The sequence below is a fragment of the Malurus melanocephalus genome, unplaced genomic scaffold (assembly GCF_030028575.1).
Source record: "Malurus melanocephalus ecotype Western Australia unplaced genomic scaffold, MMel_1.1 scaffold_219, whole genome shotgun sequence".
NCBI lineage: Eukaryota > Metazoa > Chordata > Aves > Passeriformes > Maluridae > Malurus > Malurus melanocephalus.
The window spans coordinates 243,935-261,231 of NW_026623451.1; the positions used below are offsets into that span (position 1 = coordinate 243,935).

The following is a 17,297-nucleotide window of genomic DNA, read 5'->3' on the forward strand; positions in this document are numbered from 1 at the left end:
ATAAAGAAGAACAAATGTGGCTGAAAGCAAAGGGCAGAAGAAGGACGGAGGTCTGTGTTGAGCAGGTCTGTGTGCACAGCACGTGGACAGTCGGGGGGCAGAGCTGCTGCATGGCCACTGTCACTGGGGCTCCTTTGGGGAGGCTGCTGAGGGGCTGGGGCAGATGTGGGCTCACCAGATCCCTCCCAGGCTTTGCACCAGGCCCACCACTGAGAACTGAGCTCGTCCTTTAGACCCCTCCTTCCCCCACAGCCAGCAGAGCTCTGACCAACAGCTCAACATGAACTGTGGCTTTTCAGATGTACCAGAAACACTCTGGTTKCATCCATGTTTGCACCACAGTGAAGCTGCTTTGTACAAAATAATTAGTCAGATCTGTTGCCACTAATGATGTGCYAACAAGTTCCTTGAAAACCTGGCTATCGATTTTACAGATTTTGAACTTTCAGATCCATTGCTTCTGCTATAATTGCATATTTAAACTGAAGCTTAGTGAAAATGTGTGTACACAAACAAAGCTCCACCGGAGGAATCRACTGCTCTCCAGTGGTTTGGTCTTTGATTAGGGCTGAGGACACTGTTTGGTGAGAACAACAATACTCTGAATGGGCTGGAGTGGTGGAAGTGCCGTTCATTCAGCACCTGATGAGGGGCAGCCCATCATGGCAGCTCCAGGACAGAAGGRAAGGTGCTGCCATTGCCCAGCACGTGCTCCAGCTATCCTGTATTGGAATCAAATCAGTCAGCTGGGACTGGAAACTTAACAATGGCTAATCTCTTGTTGCAGCATTTTCTGGAGGGAAAAGGATTGATAGCCGTGACCTGGACCTGAATTTAGTATGGGGACCTCCCCTGGGGGAGCAGGAGGGTGCAGAGCTACACAGACTGGGGAGGCTTTGGGTCATTTTGGAGCAGGGCTGGAGAGAGGAAAGTCAGARGGAGGGTTGAAGAGGTTGAGGTGAACACCAGTATGAAATATCAGTGAGACAGGTTTCCAGAGCTGAAGCTGCCACGTGAAAATGTACAGCACTTGGATCTTGAAGGCACCTCTTCTGGTAAATGAAGTAGGTACCCAGGCTCCTGCATGACAGATCTGTGTCCTTGATCAACCACACAAGGGATGAGTATGATTTATATGTATATTTTTATATATATACACACAAAAGTATTCTATATATATAAAAATACAGTATGCACTATTGAGAGTGCACKGCATTGGGTCCCTGTCTGTTGGACGTGTGAATCTGATAGCAAARCATTTGGCTGTGCAGGTTTTTTTTGCTCAAGTCCTATTTTAAAGYCTGTATGATTGTGTCCTTACAGAGCACTGTAATCTTGTTGACGGCCCTTGGTGAAATGCAGACTAGAAGCGTGCAAGAGCAAAATGTTACCAGATTAAAGGCTCCAATTATGCCCAGCTAAAGCAGAGACTCTTATCCTATTTTATCAGAAACATTCTCCTTTGCAGAACAGTCCCCAAAATACAGAAATAACCTGATTTGTTTTGTGCCTCTGTGGCTGAGCTGCTGTTCAGGGCACAGGAGGTGGTTGGAAACTATTTCACTGCTGTGTAGTAACATCTCAGGCCAGAATGTTGGAGACAACTCACTGCYATGAGGTGGGCCTGAGCCTCAGTTCAGGGAGCTGATGGGAACAGGTCTGGGGTTGCTGTTTTACTGCAACAGGGCCTGCTCTTAAACCCTAAGCTGGGTTTATTCTAGCACTAAGCAGATCTCAATTTATACCACCCATCCAGACTGAACTCAGATCCAGACAGCTCCTATGCAGAGAACTCAGTGTCACTTTACTAGACAATCAGGCTGAGAAGTAAAATCCCAGTCTATYTTTCAAGAAGCTTTCCAGATACTAAATATGTGGACATAGAGGGTTGACAACATGTGCACTTGAGCCTGGCTTTCCCCGTGGTGCCCTGGTAAAGCCTCACCAGGGGGGTACAGGATGTGCCTCTGGCCTGGTGCTGGGATGGGGGGTGTGTGTGGAATATTGGTGGGTGATGGAGACCCCACAGACCCCTCTTGCTAGATGGTGGTGAGGGCAGAGAAGGATGTGGGTGATGGTGGCAGCAGATGGAGAGGGGACAATGGGTGTGGGGAGCTCACCTCAAAGGCAGGAGGGGTGTACGACTAAAGCTGTTGGTACAGGAACTGAGAAAGGCCACTAGATCAGAAACCAAAGGAGCCAGATAGTAAAAAGCCCTGAGGAAGCAAACTGTAAGCAGGAAAAAGAAAAGAAGAGAAGAAAAGGGAAAAGAGAGAGAGAGAGAGAGAGAGAGAGAGAGAGAGAAACGAAAACACGTGGAGTTGAAACAGGAGCGAGGTTGTTTGGGAAAGGTTTCTACTGGTCAGGCTGGTTGTTAGTTGAGCTGGGGTCTTGCATGGTCTGCAACAAATCACTATAAATGACACAGACCTTTTCTCTTGAGTCTGCTCTATTTACTGGTGAAATAGCCCTTCCCTTGGTGCTGGTTCTGGGAGGAGGCAGCTTTGTCTGCAATCAAGGGCTCTCTGCCTTCACAAGGGTTTTCCCCACTGGCCCCAAGCAGAGCGTCTCCAGGGCAGCTGTGGAACTGCCATGGCTTTGTTTTTTTACCTTGGTGAAGATCTGGGATTTTAGCTTCTCCTTCTTGATAGATCTTCTGAGTTGATGAAAGCAGTGCAGCTACAATCAGCACAGCACAACCTTTCTGCTCCATTATGGAAATGCATGGATGTGCTGTGCCCACGTGTCCCCAAGGCTGTGCCTGCCWAGGGACGCCTCCTGCATGGACCCCTCCCCAACCTGGGGCACAGCAAGGTGCACATGCCCATCCACCAGGAGGCACAGTCTGCTTCTCCATTTCAAATGAGTATTGAGAGCTRTGGAGCTGTAGCTTTAACAGCTCATGGCTGAAAGGCTCAGAGCAGGGAGGGGAGCTCAGCTGAGCCCACGGCATCGCCGGCTCCTGCAGAGCCAAACCCAAGCACCCYCAGACACCCCAATACATGGCCAGAGAATGCAGCAAACCCACAGAGAGGGGGGACAGTCACCCAYAGGTGGCCCTGCCCTGCCCTGCCAGGGTGCTCACCTGCCAGGCCTCCAGCTGCTGCGAGAGGTTCACCTTCTGCTGGATGGCATCCAGGAGTTGGCTGTTGAGGGACATCATGTCAATCTTGCACTTGGTCAGCTCCACCTCCACTGCGTTCTTCCTGCAGGGACAGAAAYTGGGGCATGGCACTTTCCCTTTTTCTTTTTAAAAACAGTTAAGCATATCTACACAAGTCTACAATTTATGTCTTTCACTGGCAAGTCCCACATTCTGAGGTGTTCGTCTCTGCTGTATTTGGGACAACCCGTTAATCTGAAGAGTGGGACAGAATTTTTGGCATAATTACTTTAAAACCAGCAGATTTCTGATAAGTACACTGTGAAGAAAAGAAAATCAGATAGACTGCTGTATAAGATAATAATGTGCCTGGATAATGTGCCTGGATAATGTGCAAGATCTGCCAATAAAATGGAGACCTAAAACAAGGCAGAATCTATATACAAATATTTTTTTTCTTTTTCTTCTGTTTACTAATGCATAGAGAACAAATGGTATGTGCTAAAAATCAAATGAYCTGTGTCTGATCACTTGATCAATAAATTGTAATATAAAACAAACAAACCCCATAAAGGGTACAACTCTGCTTTCACTTGGGACTTGGGTTGAAGGAAGAAATTACAGCAGAGAGCTTATCACAGCATATACTTTTWAAGAATGACAAACTGTTAAAATTGTTTGAATTAAATGTTAGGCTTTAAGGAAAGCTCCCAGTTTTGGCAGAGTTGTCCCAGCCCTTGGGAGCAACTCTCCTGCATTTCTTCCCAGGCATCTGGTAGCCATGTGATACCATGGACAAGGTTACCCAAAGAGCCCYGAGTGCTCAGTGGCTGAGATATTCCAGCAACTCTTTGTTTGTGGAAAGGAATTGTCCTTTAGGATGGAGCAATTTCCTAAGCTGCCCAAGCTGGGAACTGCTGCTCACCATGCTGGGAGCACACAGGTGAGCACAAAGCTTAAGTTTTCAATTAACTGCTGTGTGATAGGGAACTGTAACATGACATGCTGGCAACCATCTTTCCTTGCAACACTTTTGAGAGAATAATTGCATCTTATTAACTGTAGCTAATTCCTTATCTCCTGATAGTTCCCTTGTGCTCCCCAGCAGAAGAGCAATTTGGGAATTTGTGTTCATATTCCAGATATTGGTTGGTTAACACTTCCTCTGAAAGGATCCTATTTTCCTGTTGACTTCCCATGTTGCCAAACTTCAGCTTCAAGCAAAAATTTTCCATGCCAGATGTCTGCCTCGGGCAGTGATTTTATTTCTGTTCAGAGTTAGGGCTTTTTGGGGGATGGGTTTAAYAAAAGCAACTTAACCCTTGGGGTGTGAGGTGGGAAGAAAATCACGAGCCTCTCCAGGCAAAGAACAGCCCACTCAGTCTGGGAGGGATGTTTACACTTCCAGTGACAGGATGCTCTTGGCTGCTTTCACTTGCTGCCGGTTTCAGCTCCTTAATTCCCCGCTCTCACCCCTGCCCCATTGCTGGGACTCCTCCCCTGCAGGACAGCCAGCCCCAGATACTGGTGCTTTGTCCAGCAAGGTCACAGTGGGCTGGAGAAGCTGTGCCCTTCCACTCCCGGCTGTGGTTTGGGCACCTGAAACAGCCTTTTGTCGCGACGCTTCCCCGCTGCTGCTTGGATGTTTCGAGGGATTGATCGCAGCGGCAGCGTGTTGCCATAGCCACGGCAGAGCCGGCATCCCACACGCACCGGGAATGTCAGAACCACCTCCCCGCGCCCGGCAGACAGCTGGGATGGATGCTCCTGATCCTTGCCAACAGATGGAGGTGTTACAGAGGATAGCGATGGGAATTTGGGAGCCTGCTATCCCAGCAAGGGCAGCACGGACAATCRAGCCACTCGGAATGAAGGATGGTGCAGGCTGATTTAGCTGCTGCAGCCTCGGAGGTGAAACGCTCTCCTGCTCCTCCTCTTACCCGGGGCTTGAGTATTCRGCTTTTCCCCAAGAAGCTGGACTGSTGGTGCCCTGGCCCACCTGCTTGTTGAAGGGATTATCAGATGAATCCTTTCTAGCAGAGCACAGAGGGGTAAAGTGTCTGCCCCTCTCTGGGCAAAGAGCACTCAGGGCATTTTGGCAAGACCAAGGACAGAACTGGGGAAGGGGGGATTGGAATATCGGGGAGCAGAAGTGCACAGATCTGTAAGGAGGATGGGCAAAATAAAGAGCCACACCAGTGGGAGAATCCCAAAAGGAGAAACAGGGAATTACGGGGATGGAGATGCAAGAAAGACCTTGGAATGGAGAGGAATTGACCAGAGAAATGGTTTAGGGAAGCAGCCCATGGAGGCTGTAATGGAGATTGTCAGAAAAGCAGGATTGTGTCTCTGGAAGAGCAAAAGAAAAAAAAAAAAGACAAATAGGGCACACTTAGTCTTTCCAACTGTCTCTCTGAAGTCCTCTCCTCCTTGCTGTGACTCACACCAGCACTAGGGATGGCACAAACATGGCTGACAGAATCCTCCTAAATGTCCCAAATCCAGCCATGTGGCAACTCTGCCTTTAGCATCTCCTGCCCTGTTCCCAARCTCCTGGCAGCATTTCTCAATGCTAGCAAAGCCAAGGCATCACTTTGTCACAGCTGCTGCGAAGAGGAGAAACCCACTCCAGAGATATCTCCTGCCAGGGCACTCCACAATGCCGACCCCTCCTGGCTCTGGCAGCTGGTGCCACTCACTTGGCGATGGCCTCGTCGCGGTCCCTKATGGCCTGCAGGAGCCGCTCGCTCGCCTCCTTGTCCTCGGCAGCGCCGCGCAGCCGGTCCCGCTCCTCCTTCAGCGTCGTCATCTCCACACTCAGCAGCGTCACCTGTGGGCAGAGGGAAGCTGTGAAACCCAGGGCTGCTCAGGAAAACGCACAAGCGTCTCTGGGGGAAAAAGCCACACGGGTCAACGTGGAAGGTTGAGAGATCCCCTGGTCATAGGAGACGCTGTGTCTGCTGGGAGGGGGCTGCTAGTGCTGGTGAAACCCTCCATGAAATGTCCTGCCKTGCCTTACAATGCTGGCCTGAGCAAGATGTGTCACCAGGAAGGCCTCAGCAACAGCACTGAAAGCTGTGAAGAGCAGGACCTGCCTCTGACTTTGCTGTCACTATGGCATCAGTGCTGAAATATCGCCCCTCTCCAAGCAGCTTGTCTTGTGCACACATCTTCTGAGCCTGCCTGTTGTAACTCTGATCTTTCCAGAGTTAAATTATTGCTAACATAATTTACCATAATGTAAGATTTTTTGAAGGGACCATTACATCTCCTGAAGTAATATGAAGCTGTAGACAAAGGATGTGAAAATTCCCTTTCATCCCATGGAAGGTGTTACTGGCACATCTTACAATTTTAATTAGACTTTAAAATATGTGTGGAGTCTTAAATAGTCTGAGAAATGATCTATCGCTTTGGTCCTGTGCAGAGAGAGTTAATAGGGTGTGAAATCATGCAAGGATTGCATTAGCACAGCTTCACAATATTTCATACACATTTCATTTCTTTGTCTAGGGCACATACATGCTCTGTTACGCTACTCCACCACCTGGAAACCCTTCCAATGTTTGACCCACCTCCTGCCTCTAAATGCAGCTCAGTAGTGCTTGAATGTTCAAAGAAATCTTTAAATAGAGGGCAGACAGTCAAAAAGGGCTCATCACATCCYCGGCGTGGGAAGATCTGCTGTTAGCATGGCACGGCTGGGCGGGGGGAGGAGGGTGTGAATGCACCCTGTCTGTGCAGAGACTCCCCACGTGCCGGGGCTGCCATGGGACTGGGGAGCTGTGCTGGGGCTGCCATGGGACTGGGGAGCTGTGCTGGGGCTGCCATGGGACTGAGAAGCTGTGCTGGGGCTGCCATGGGATTGGGGAGCTGTGCTGGGGCTGCCATGGGAGTGGGGAGCTGTGCTGGGGCTGCCAGGGAATTGGGGAGCTGTGCTGGGGCTGCCATGGGACTGGGGAGCTGTGCTGGGGCTGCCAGGAATTGGGGAGCTGTGCTGGGGCTGCCAGGAATTGGGGAGCTGTGCTGGGGCTGCCATGGGACTGAGAAGCTGTGCTGGGGCTGCCATGGGAGTGGGGAGCTGTGCTGGGGCTGCCAGGGAATTGGGGAGCTGTGCCCTCCCTCAGCCCCATATGGGGGGCACCTTGGAGCAGTGATGGGACTGAGAGCAGTGGTGGTGGGGTGATGTGAAAGGTGCAGAGCACTTCCACAGAAATCTCAGGGGACAGAGGATCCGGAGGCCCAAAACATGGTGTTTGGGGATAGGTTTGGGATTTTAATTGGCTCTGTCTATGCTTCAGGTAAGAATGGCAGGAAACAAACAGGCAGAAGGTGTGAAATAGCTCCTCAGTGTAGACAGATGGGGGTGGGGGTGACTTCTGTCTCCACCTGCTCATTGTGCTCTGGGGCAGGAGCAATSAATGTGTGTGATGCTACAAGGTCCCATTTAGAAGAAGCTTCCCTTCGACTGTATCAATAGGAGTGCCAGAACAGAGGGATGAAGAGGCAGCAGAKCACTGCTTCCCCCGGGTGGACCAGATTTCCATATGCATCCATTTTCTGTAGCACTGAAGAGAAGACGATGTTGCCTCTTCAATAGGAGGTGAGAATAATTATTAACCTGGAGGAAATGTGAAGCTGGGTAACAGGCAAAAGCTGTGGGAGACATGTACTGGCTGTGGGAGGCTGGAGTGCTTCCCTGAGAGTAATGGCTGCTGCATTTGTAGCTATGCCCTATCTTTCTCCGTATCACACAGAGGTATGAGATGAAAATAGAACAGCAATATTTTGCCCACTAAATATTCAGAGTTTTGGTAGTCAGGGACCCCTAAAAGCAGACACAGGGAAGACCAGCCAAGAACACTAATCCCATTCCTTGCTTCAGTGCAGTTGCTGCTGCTGCTTCTGATGCAGCCTCCAGATCCCCTCCAGCATTTGGAATCTTGTCCCACAGAGACAAGGATTGCCAAGCATCTCTTTGGATGCCTGTCTCCATTTGCTGCTCTGGGTATAGGGCCTCACACACAGACAATGCTGCACCTACCGATGCAATGGGACTCTGTGCTTTGAGTGTGGAGTTGGTGTCAGGGCTTGGATCATTCCTTGCCTCAGCTGGTCCCTGTTGGCCCTGGAGTGCTGCCTGGTGCCAGGCTGGCCATGATTAGGAGTCTCTGGGTGTGCATTTCTGAAGGTTTTGTGATGCTGCTGTGGAAGGGCTCCAGCCCTGCTCCATGCACAGCACAGCGGCACTTTTATATCCATGGAATGGGTGAACACACCCTTCACAAGGGCTCAGTGCAGCAATTCAGGTCAGCCTGGATACCTTTGGGTTTCCAATATCCCATATCATGCAGTTTTGAACTTTGGGGTCTTYTGCTGAGAAGAACTTAAGCAACACAGATTGGCTAAAAAGTGGATTGGGAAATGTTTAAAGTAAGTCTGGCTGCTTAAGATGATGCTTCGGATGGGCCCCAGACAATTAATCAAAAACTCTCATCCTAAATGCTTAAATCCTCTGCATTTCATTTAACAAAGTCTCCCTCATCCAACCATAAATGATTTTGGCCTAAATCCTCCTGGGTTATTTATCATGTTGGTCTCTTTGATGGAAGGCATGTCTTGGARGATGAATACTGGTGTTACAAGACCACGTGTAAAGTGTGGGAGTTGCTAACCTGGCTGTGCAGTCGCTGCAGCTCCTCCAAACTCTGCCTCAGTTTGCCCCGTTCTCCCTCCATTAACTCCCTCAGGGCTCGCGAATCCTCACTTGTTCTCCTGATCTGTTCCTCTAAGGTGTCGTCGTCGCTTCGCCGAGAGCTCTGAGAGCGGGAGAGAAATCTCTTGCTCAGATTTCACTTTAAACAAGGCAATTGCATTAATTTGATACCAGTTTGGATGAGCRTGCTAAACAAGCAAGAAGAAAATGGAATGTGTCTTTGGTAGAGTTTTGTGTTCCCATATACATCCACAGTGGAAATGTGCTCAACCAAGGGTAGTGCTTCTACATGTSATGCAAAGAGCATGCAGACCTTGGCATAAACCAAATTTACAGAGACCTACTGCCCATTTGGCAGCCCAAGTGGAAACAGTCTCTGTGGACCTTTTACAGGACTCTCTACAATAAAACTTAATCTCTAYACTCAGCCTATGGGTACCTAAACGAGGAGGGTGAGTACTCCCTCACAGCCCCCTGCAGGGGCTGCACTGTTTTTCTCACCACAGCACCCTAAGCAAGTTATAATGGCAATGCAATCAGCTTGTCGGGATGGGAACAGGCCTGATTTGAGCCACTGCAAAAAGTGAGGTGTTTTGTTGTAATTCTGCTCTCCTGTGGATGCTGAGTGATCCCTTGTTGCTATCCCCTCCTGTCCAGCAGCCCGGGGACCACATCCTACAGTCATCATCTTGTGCCAGCAAAACCCTTCACCTGTCATGGATTTGATTTTGGCAGCTCCTGCCAAGACATTTATAGCCAATGRCAATTTACARGGGCAGAARCTCCTGACACAGGGGTTATGATGTTTCCATGATACTATTGCTCATAAAGCAATATTAGGAAAATCCCAAAGGGAATAACTGAACTGTGATGTGTAAGACAATCTGCAATATTTTCACACTGAAACTCTAACTTACTGAAAATCTCAAAGTAAGCCTACTTTTATTAATTTGCCAGAACGACTCCCAAGCCAACAGTGGTTGTATGAGCTTGAAACTTTAGGTGGTCTGACCACTGCAGTCTGAAACCCCATGTGCTTGGCTCTTGGCTGACCATTTGAGACACAAGGAGTGGACAATGACTGCCCATTTCTGTGGACCACTGAGGTTTTCTTGGAGATCAGGGACTTCACGATCCAGCAGAACCTGCAGCAAGCTCTGGGMCAGGGGACATGCACAAGCCAAGGCCTCTCTGTGCCACCAACTTACCGTGGAGTCTGCCCCGTCCAGCACGTTTTGTATCAGTCTCTTGAGYTCACTGAGAGCTGCCCGCAGGCTCCCGGCTGGGACGTCTTTGGCTGATGAGGTTTCTGAGGACTCGTCCATGGAGGAGTCTGTGGACACGGCCGAGTCGGCGCTGTCGTTGCCCCGCAGGTGGGAGCACAGGTACCGCACTTGGCAATACGCTTCCCACAGCTGCAGCCTCAGCTGGAACAAGAGAGCCTGGCATTACCATCGAGGCCATGGGGATCCTCCTTCCATGSCAAAGTGAACTGTGTGATTGCCAGCCCTCACAATTATTTGCCATGTTGGTTTTGAAATGGATGCAGAGCTTTACTTTCATATGGTCCAACAGGTGTTGATGCCAGACCCCAATCCCAATTTGCTGGCCCTTGGTTCAGCTCCAAATCCASATCAAATGCATTAAACTCCCTTTTGCTCTGGGACTGGTCACAGAGGCCTGTGGGCTTCCCCAAGAGCTGGAGGGCAAATACCTGTTCTCGTTCTTGCTCCAGCTCCTCTGCCTCCATGCTCTGCTCTATCTCAGAGAGCAGGGACGTGCTGGTTGTGTTGAGGTTTTGGAGACTTTTCTCRTCGCTGAGCTCCTCCACCTTGCCCTGCAGCTGCCGGTAGGASAGTCTCACCTCCTGGAGCTCCAGCTGGCTTTGGTGCAGCTTGTGAAGAAAATCAAGGAATCAGAAAAAGARTATTAATGGAGGTGATATGGACTGGATCAATCTCTTGGTTTGGGAGGAAGCTGAGAGGGAGGAATGAGTGACACAAAAAAGGGTTTCCAGCCAGGAGAAAAGTACTCTTGGCTGGTATTGCTGTTTATTGGAGCTTAATAATCTCCAAGTGTCATTAGACACTGTTTAGGCTCCAAAATATCCAGAAGGATAAAAATAGCCAGTTAATCAGCACTAAAATGAGGAATATTGTGAAGAAGTTGGGACTCAGGTAAAGAAATTTGCTGACAACAAAACAGCAGGAAGTGAATCCAAAAAGAAAGCAATATTGACATGATTTTAGAAAATATGTAAAAAGATATAAACACAAATATGTATTAGAAAAACTAAAAATATTCAGGGCTGTTTTGCAGAGCTGAGGATCCAGTGCTTGGCAACTCACAGAAGTGAAATGGAAAAATCTTGCTCTGCCCTAAGCCCCCAAAGGTGCCAACTTATTTTCTGGGGACCGACATTTAGTGATTCATGGCTGTGAACACCATGGAGATTGTTGGGAAACCATCTGAGCACTGGGATCTAAGAGGCCAATGACTGCCCTCTGGAACAGGGCAGAGAAGCCCCTTTGGAAGCCAATTCTACTATTAAAAATATATATAAAATGAACTGCAACTAGAGTCCTCYGATTCTTTTTGCATTTACCTAATTTTCCCATCCCCAATCCTTTGCTCAGATCTCTCTCCTAAGCTGCTCTTTGCAGTCAGGACGCCTCATTGATGCTCCTGTTAACTGTCWCCATGGGCAATACCCAGGACCTTGCTTGCTGCCATTCTTGCATGAGCCATTTCATTCTTCTAGTTGTTCTATCTCCCAGTTTGTGGCCAATTTTACCCCAAATTGTGACTTTTACTGCATTTCCTCATCCCTTCCCCATCTCACTGCTGCCTCCTCACCTGCAGGTCCTTGTCATGGCTTTGTCTCTCCAGGATGAGGACTCGGTCCTGCAGCTCCTCCACAGTTCCCTGGAGCAGGTCGTTCTCCTCCATCATGGCACTGAGGCGATGCTCCAGCTCCCGCTTCCTGTCTGTCAGCATTTTGATCTGCAGGGCAAAGAGAGGCCCTGTTAGACTTTGCAGGGATCAGAGAGGAGGGAAACCACATTCCAAAGAGAGAAATGAAACAGCAAAAAGCAGAAAGATGTACATAGGTGTTCTGTACCTGTATGAGAGAATCTACCTCTATGTGTGGTTTAAAGCTTAGGAAGGCTCTGAAAGGAGACTCCTCCTTCCCCAGGCTGCAGGRGCAGCTCCAAAGGGGCTGGGTGGGCACTGGCAGGTCAGGCAGCAGGAAAGAATATCCAAAGGGATTAAGGGGAGACAAGCCCTGCTCGCCCCTTGCACCTTAACATTTGAAAGATTGGGCAAAACTAGTTACTTTTCCTGGCTGGTCCCTGATGGTGGGTGGCATTTTAACCAGTATGGATGCTGGAGACCACAGGGTGAGTCAGTACGATCTAGGGTGAGCCAGTGGGATCCAGGGTGAATCAGTGGGATGCAGGGTGAGCCAGTGGGATCCAGAGTGAGCCTGTGAGATCCTGCTCCCCACAGGGCTGTGCCACAGCACTGCCCATAGCTGTTCTTTATTGCTGTGCGTTCATCAGGTCCTCACCGGGGATTTTTCTGTCTTTTCATTTGTGAAGACTCCTTTCTGTGCCATGTTTATTTTTAGCCTCCCAGTGATCGGTTGCCTTTAAAATTGGTTCATTTCTTTTAATTGTCAAGGGCAGTGATTTCAGGGGAGGGATAGTGTGCCAAACAAACCCTCCGTGWCTCAGTTAGCTGGGAACAGTGCACAGGATGAATCAGCACTAGCCAAGGTCACTTCTTGTTTAACCAAGAAGAAGGAGCCTTTTCCCACAGGATCTCTGGTGTCTGGTATGCCAGCCCTCCATCAGTCCAGTATAACCCTAAGTATTCCCAATGGCTTCCTTTCAATTCATAGGGCATAGACAAATTCAGCAAATTCCCACTCTTTTCTTGGCCTCTTTGGGACCTTGTCTCTTTGCTGCTTTCCAGGTTGCTGGAAAGATTTGGCTGCACAAAGGAATATCAGCCAAGTGTGTGGACTTGCTGTTTCTGCAGAGTAAAGGCTGCTGGAGGTATTGGAAAGCTGCTCTGAGGTGACTAATGGTTTCTGAGATGTCTCTGCCCACCAGCATCATGATTTGTGTGGGTTGGAGAAAGAAAAATAAGAGGTTTAATAGAGAAATTGTATCAGGAGTTCATATTTGGTGGGCAGACCAGTAAAGAACATGCTGCAAATAATCATGTAACAGAAAAAACATCACTCTGCCGTGAGCCCTGGACCATGGGAAGGGCACAGGGGGAAAGGGATTTTGGAAAGCAAGGGACAGGAAGGAGGTGAGGAGGCAAGGTGTGGCATGCATGGTGACAGGCATGCATGGTAACAGCGATGGACGTGCAGGCAAACCCTTTACAAGCCTCCATACTTACTTCAAGGACCTGCTGCTCCACACCAAGGGGAGGGGAAGAAAAGGCGAGGGACCAGCAAGGAGCAGGTGGGAGCAGGAGAAAAGAAATTGAGAGATTTTAGGAAGAGCTTTTCTAAACAGCTTTTGAATAAAAGAAGTGGTCGGGTAGTAGAGCTGGACATCTACCCATCTAGTTCCTGCCTATATGGTCCCCAGCAACCCTGTCAGGGAAGGGAAAAGGAAGTATCACTCCTGCTTTATGTACCTGAGTTAAAACAGGCAGGAGCTCCTTGTTTTCCCAAGTGCATGGCTCAGAGGCAGGAGAGAATTGCTGCTTTCATTGCAAGCAGAGGAACAGGGGGAAAAAAMCCCTTGCAGACCTTCCCACCATACCCCAGAGTTTGATCTGCACTGGGCAGCAGCCCTGTGGGAGCACAGCCATGGTTTGGCTTCTGGAAGATCCTTCTCGTCCATTCATTTTGCAGGAATGCTGTGGCCAAGGCAGCAGTGGAAGGCACCCTGAGCCAGCCCAGCCAGAACACCATRGAGCAATCCTTGCTGGGCGAGTCCTTTGCCCCAGTGCTGCCATTTCTCTGTTGGCTCACCAGCTGACTGTTTGCTCAGCTCAGAGAGGGATCAGTACACAAGCTCTAACAGCCCTGGCTGCTTTCTGCAGGAGGGAGGCAGGTGACTCACCTCGGCCTGGAGGCTCTCCAGCCGCACRATGTGTTGGCTGCTGGAGGAATTCTTCTCCCGAAAGTCCTCCCGGAGGGTGTGGACCTGCAGGGAGAGCTGCCGCTCCACCTCCGATGCCTGCAAGGAGACACCAGCTGGAGTTACCCCAGACACCCAAAGCAGCCACCTCCTCTTGCCCAGGGACACCTGTCCCAATAAAACTTCTGTACAACCCCCAGTTTCCACAGAAACTCTGAATTTTGCACGGTTTGGGTGAGTGAAAATCTCATCCTGGACAGACACTGGGGAGAGCTGCCATTTAAACCACACTGATTTTTCCCTTGGGGCAGCCAAGGGGACACAGCCCATAAGTTTTTTCCACTGTGAAAAACACAATGATTCCTGTGTCCTACAGAAAATTAATTTTGTCTTAAAAATTGTAGCCTAGCTGGAGTTGAGGAGAAGACCAGGAAACACYCCTACTAGATTTACACACTCTTAACCTCTGAACATCTTTGGCACAGCTCTCAAATAACAAATGCTCTTTGCCTCTGATTCCCAGCTCCTGTCAGGGCCAGATGGAGAAACATCCACTCCACATGACTGTCAGTGCAGGATCCCTGGGCTTGTCCCTCTTTCCCATTTTGAAGGAGAGATGTCCCACTTACGCAGGGTGGTTTGAGGACAGCAGAAAGGCCAATCCTACCTGCAGGATTCAGGCTTGAGGCAGCCCTTCCAAATGACAGCTTAGACATGTTAACTACTCTCCAGTCAGCTTTATGGCTGATTTTTACATGTGAACACACTTGTTTAGGCTTGTAAAACAACATAAGGCTTTTATGATGAATCCCTAATGAGACAGCACAAATGGATGGTTTTCTATTTCATTAGCTTCCATCAGGTTCCATTACACTTAGGCACAGACCTCCAACTCCAGCACACAGGCTGGAATTGAGTTGATTCCCCTCAACAAGTGGCACTGCTGCTCTGCTTGGGGTGTGTCCAGTGAAAAATGCCACAATGCCTTAGATAGGGAGGTGAGATAGGAAGGAGGGATTGGAGTGGGCAGCTGTGGGCAGGTTGGGGGGTGCATCCTAATGTCAGGCAAATGTGGGTCAGGATTTGACTCTGGGTGCTCTGACAGTCCCCAAGGCAGAGCTTCACCAAAGGGTGCAATGACTCTGCTCTGGCAGCTTGTGACTGGAGCAATGAGCACACAGACCCAGCTTAATGTGCTCATGAAGGCAACACTGCTCCCTTCTAAAAATGTTCCCTTACTTTGCACAGTCTGCAGCAAAATATTCCAAACCAGAAGCATGAGGTAAAAGGCTGTTCCAGCTCCATCAAGGGGAGGAAACTGTGCTGGCCCCAATRCTGTTTGCTTGGAGGGCCAGCAGCAGACAGAAGTGTGGCCACCAAATCAGGCTCTGACCACYGGCTTCTGAGAAGAGAAATGAGTTCCAATAAAGAGAAATAATCTTGTCTACCAATAGTTTTTTTCTTCCCTTCTTACACTGTTTTTCCCCCCTTCTTTAAAGCCTTGTATAAGAACCCTTTGCATATTGCCTCCCTTATTTAATAAAGCTTCCTTGCATGGGCAGGTTACATAAAATATAATGACAGCACAGCACTACAGGAAGAGGTTGGTTATTTTTCTTCCCTTAAGCTACTATAGGTTGCAAAGCATCCTGAGCAGCTATTAATTGGTGACACTAAAGAAGATGGATGGATGGATTKTGCTTTTTTTGAATGATTCACTTGCTTTTGTAATGACTGCTGAAACATCTCCATGCTGAAACACTCTGCAGGAGCTATCAAGGATGAAAAAGCATCAGATGAAAAACACTGAAGGATTTTGCCTGCAAGATGCTGACCACACTCCCAAGGAGCACAAGTGGCACCAGAGGAGATGACACACTAGTATTTGATGGCTCCCTGTGTAACATAATTTATATGCTTGAGGAATTCTATGTACAGAGAGTATAAATGTACAGTATAGCAGTAAGGAAACAAGGGAGTATTAATGGCACTGTAAAAATCTCTGGTAAGAAAATATATAGCTGTTCTCGCTCATTCTGCTCCCCATGCTCAGACTGGAGCAGGTGAAGGGATGAGCTGCATGGATGATTCAGATTGTGGAAAGTCTGTTATACGAAAGGAGTCTAAAAAAAGGATGGCTTGTTTTATCTCATGCAGTGAATGCTGAGAGAGGACTCCCTATAAATACATCACGGATGAGCACACAGGAGGGAGAAGAGCTATTTAAGCAGAAGCAGAGTTTTGGCAGAAAAGAAAGATGTGAATAAACCGGATAAGAGTGTATTAAGGCTGGCAATAGGAAGATTTCTACATTTCCAAGGACCTGCTGTAGGATTCCTCTTCCTGCACCATTGCAGTAGTAGAAATGGTGGCAAAAAATTAACTTTGTAATGGAGCTGGGTCACTTTATCACACAGCTTCTTTCAGAGGGCTGCCTATGACAGAAAGGAAATGAAGTGACCTCAGAGGTTCTCTCCAGTACCAGACTGCTTGCAGGACTGTAAGACTTGTATTCACCAGCATTAAATCATCACCACGTGCTGGCCAGCCCACAGGCCCACACATCTATTTCCACAGTTATAACCTACATGCAGAGTAAAAAGGACTCCGTTATTGTTAGCATTTAGAGCCCTAAAGCAGACGGGATGTTACAGTGTCACTTCAGTGAGCACCATTTGCATGCTACCTCACCCAGTTAAAGTAAAAATAATGCTTTAGCCTCACACAGAGACAAAAATACTCTCTGATCAGCTGTTTAGCAGAAGTAAACAGAAATTACTGTTTTTTGTGTTTCCCTCCACAGGCTAACAAGGAAAAGTCTTCATCCATTTTTTTCTAGACATGAAACAAAGTCTTCTGAGCTGAGCTCTGGTGATGGAATCTTCCTTTTCACGCTGCATTTGTTTCAGAGATTATTAATACTGCTGCCAAACGAGCCTTTCTAATTGATTATAAAATAGAGATTTTAACATCAGCTTGCATTAATTTATGAAAGCCACCTTGACAGTGTCCAATATTTCTCAGGCTTTAGGGTTTATTTTCACATCGTGTCTGCTTCAGCTCTCAGCACTACTGTTGATGCGTACCTGTACATGTGTGTTTTAAACCATGGGCTCACCACTGATTTCTTCCAACATGCTCTTTTTACTTAGTGGTATCAATGAASAGGTAACCTTTCATCTACATTTTCTCTTTATTGCTCAATATGGCTTTTGTTAAATGGAAGTGAGTTTTTTCTGCCTCAGCCCGCCTGTGGGGCTTTCTCCATCAGTGTTTCCTAAACATTAAAAGCTAAATCTTTTGTGGTTATGCCATTTAGCAATGCACTGATTTTGCTACAGACAAGTAATATTCTTTGCAGAAAGGCAGA

At 48.3% G+C, this 17,297-nt stretch overlaps 1 protein-coding gene across 1 annotated transcript in view; it reads right to left on the bottom strand.

Annotated features, from left to right (window-relative positions):
* Nucleotides 1–17,297, bottom strand: part of BICDL1 (BICD family like cargo adaptor 1) — a 50,222-nt gene that overhangs the window by 4,586 nt on the left and 28,339 nt on the right. The window contains exons 4-10 of the mRNA XM_057374231.1: nucleotides 13,910–14,026; nucleotides 11,676–11,822; nucleotides 10,534–10,713; nucleotides 10,028–10,246; nucleotides 8,779–8,922; nucleotides 5,803–5,933; nucleotides 3,086–3,206 (exon numbers count right to left, since the gene is read on the bottom strand). Of these exons, the coding sequence (XP_057230214.1) occupies nucleotides 3,086–3,206; nucleotides 5,803–5,933; nucleotides 8,779–8,922; nucleotides 10,028–10,246; nucleotides 10,534–10,713; nucleotides 11,676–11,822; nucleotides 13,910–14,026 (1,059 nt within the window). The remainder of the gene's footprint in view (nucleotides 1–3,085; nucleotides 3,207–5,802; nucleotides 5,934–8,778; nucleotides 8,923–10,027; nucleotides 10,247–10,533; nucleotides 10,714–11,675; nucleotides 11,823–13,909; nucleotides 14,027–17,297) is intronic.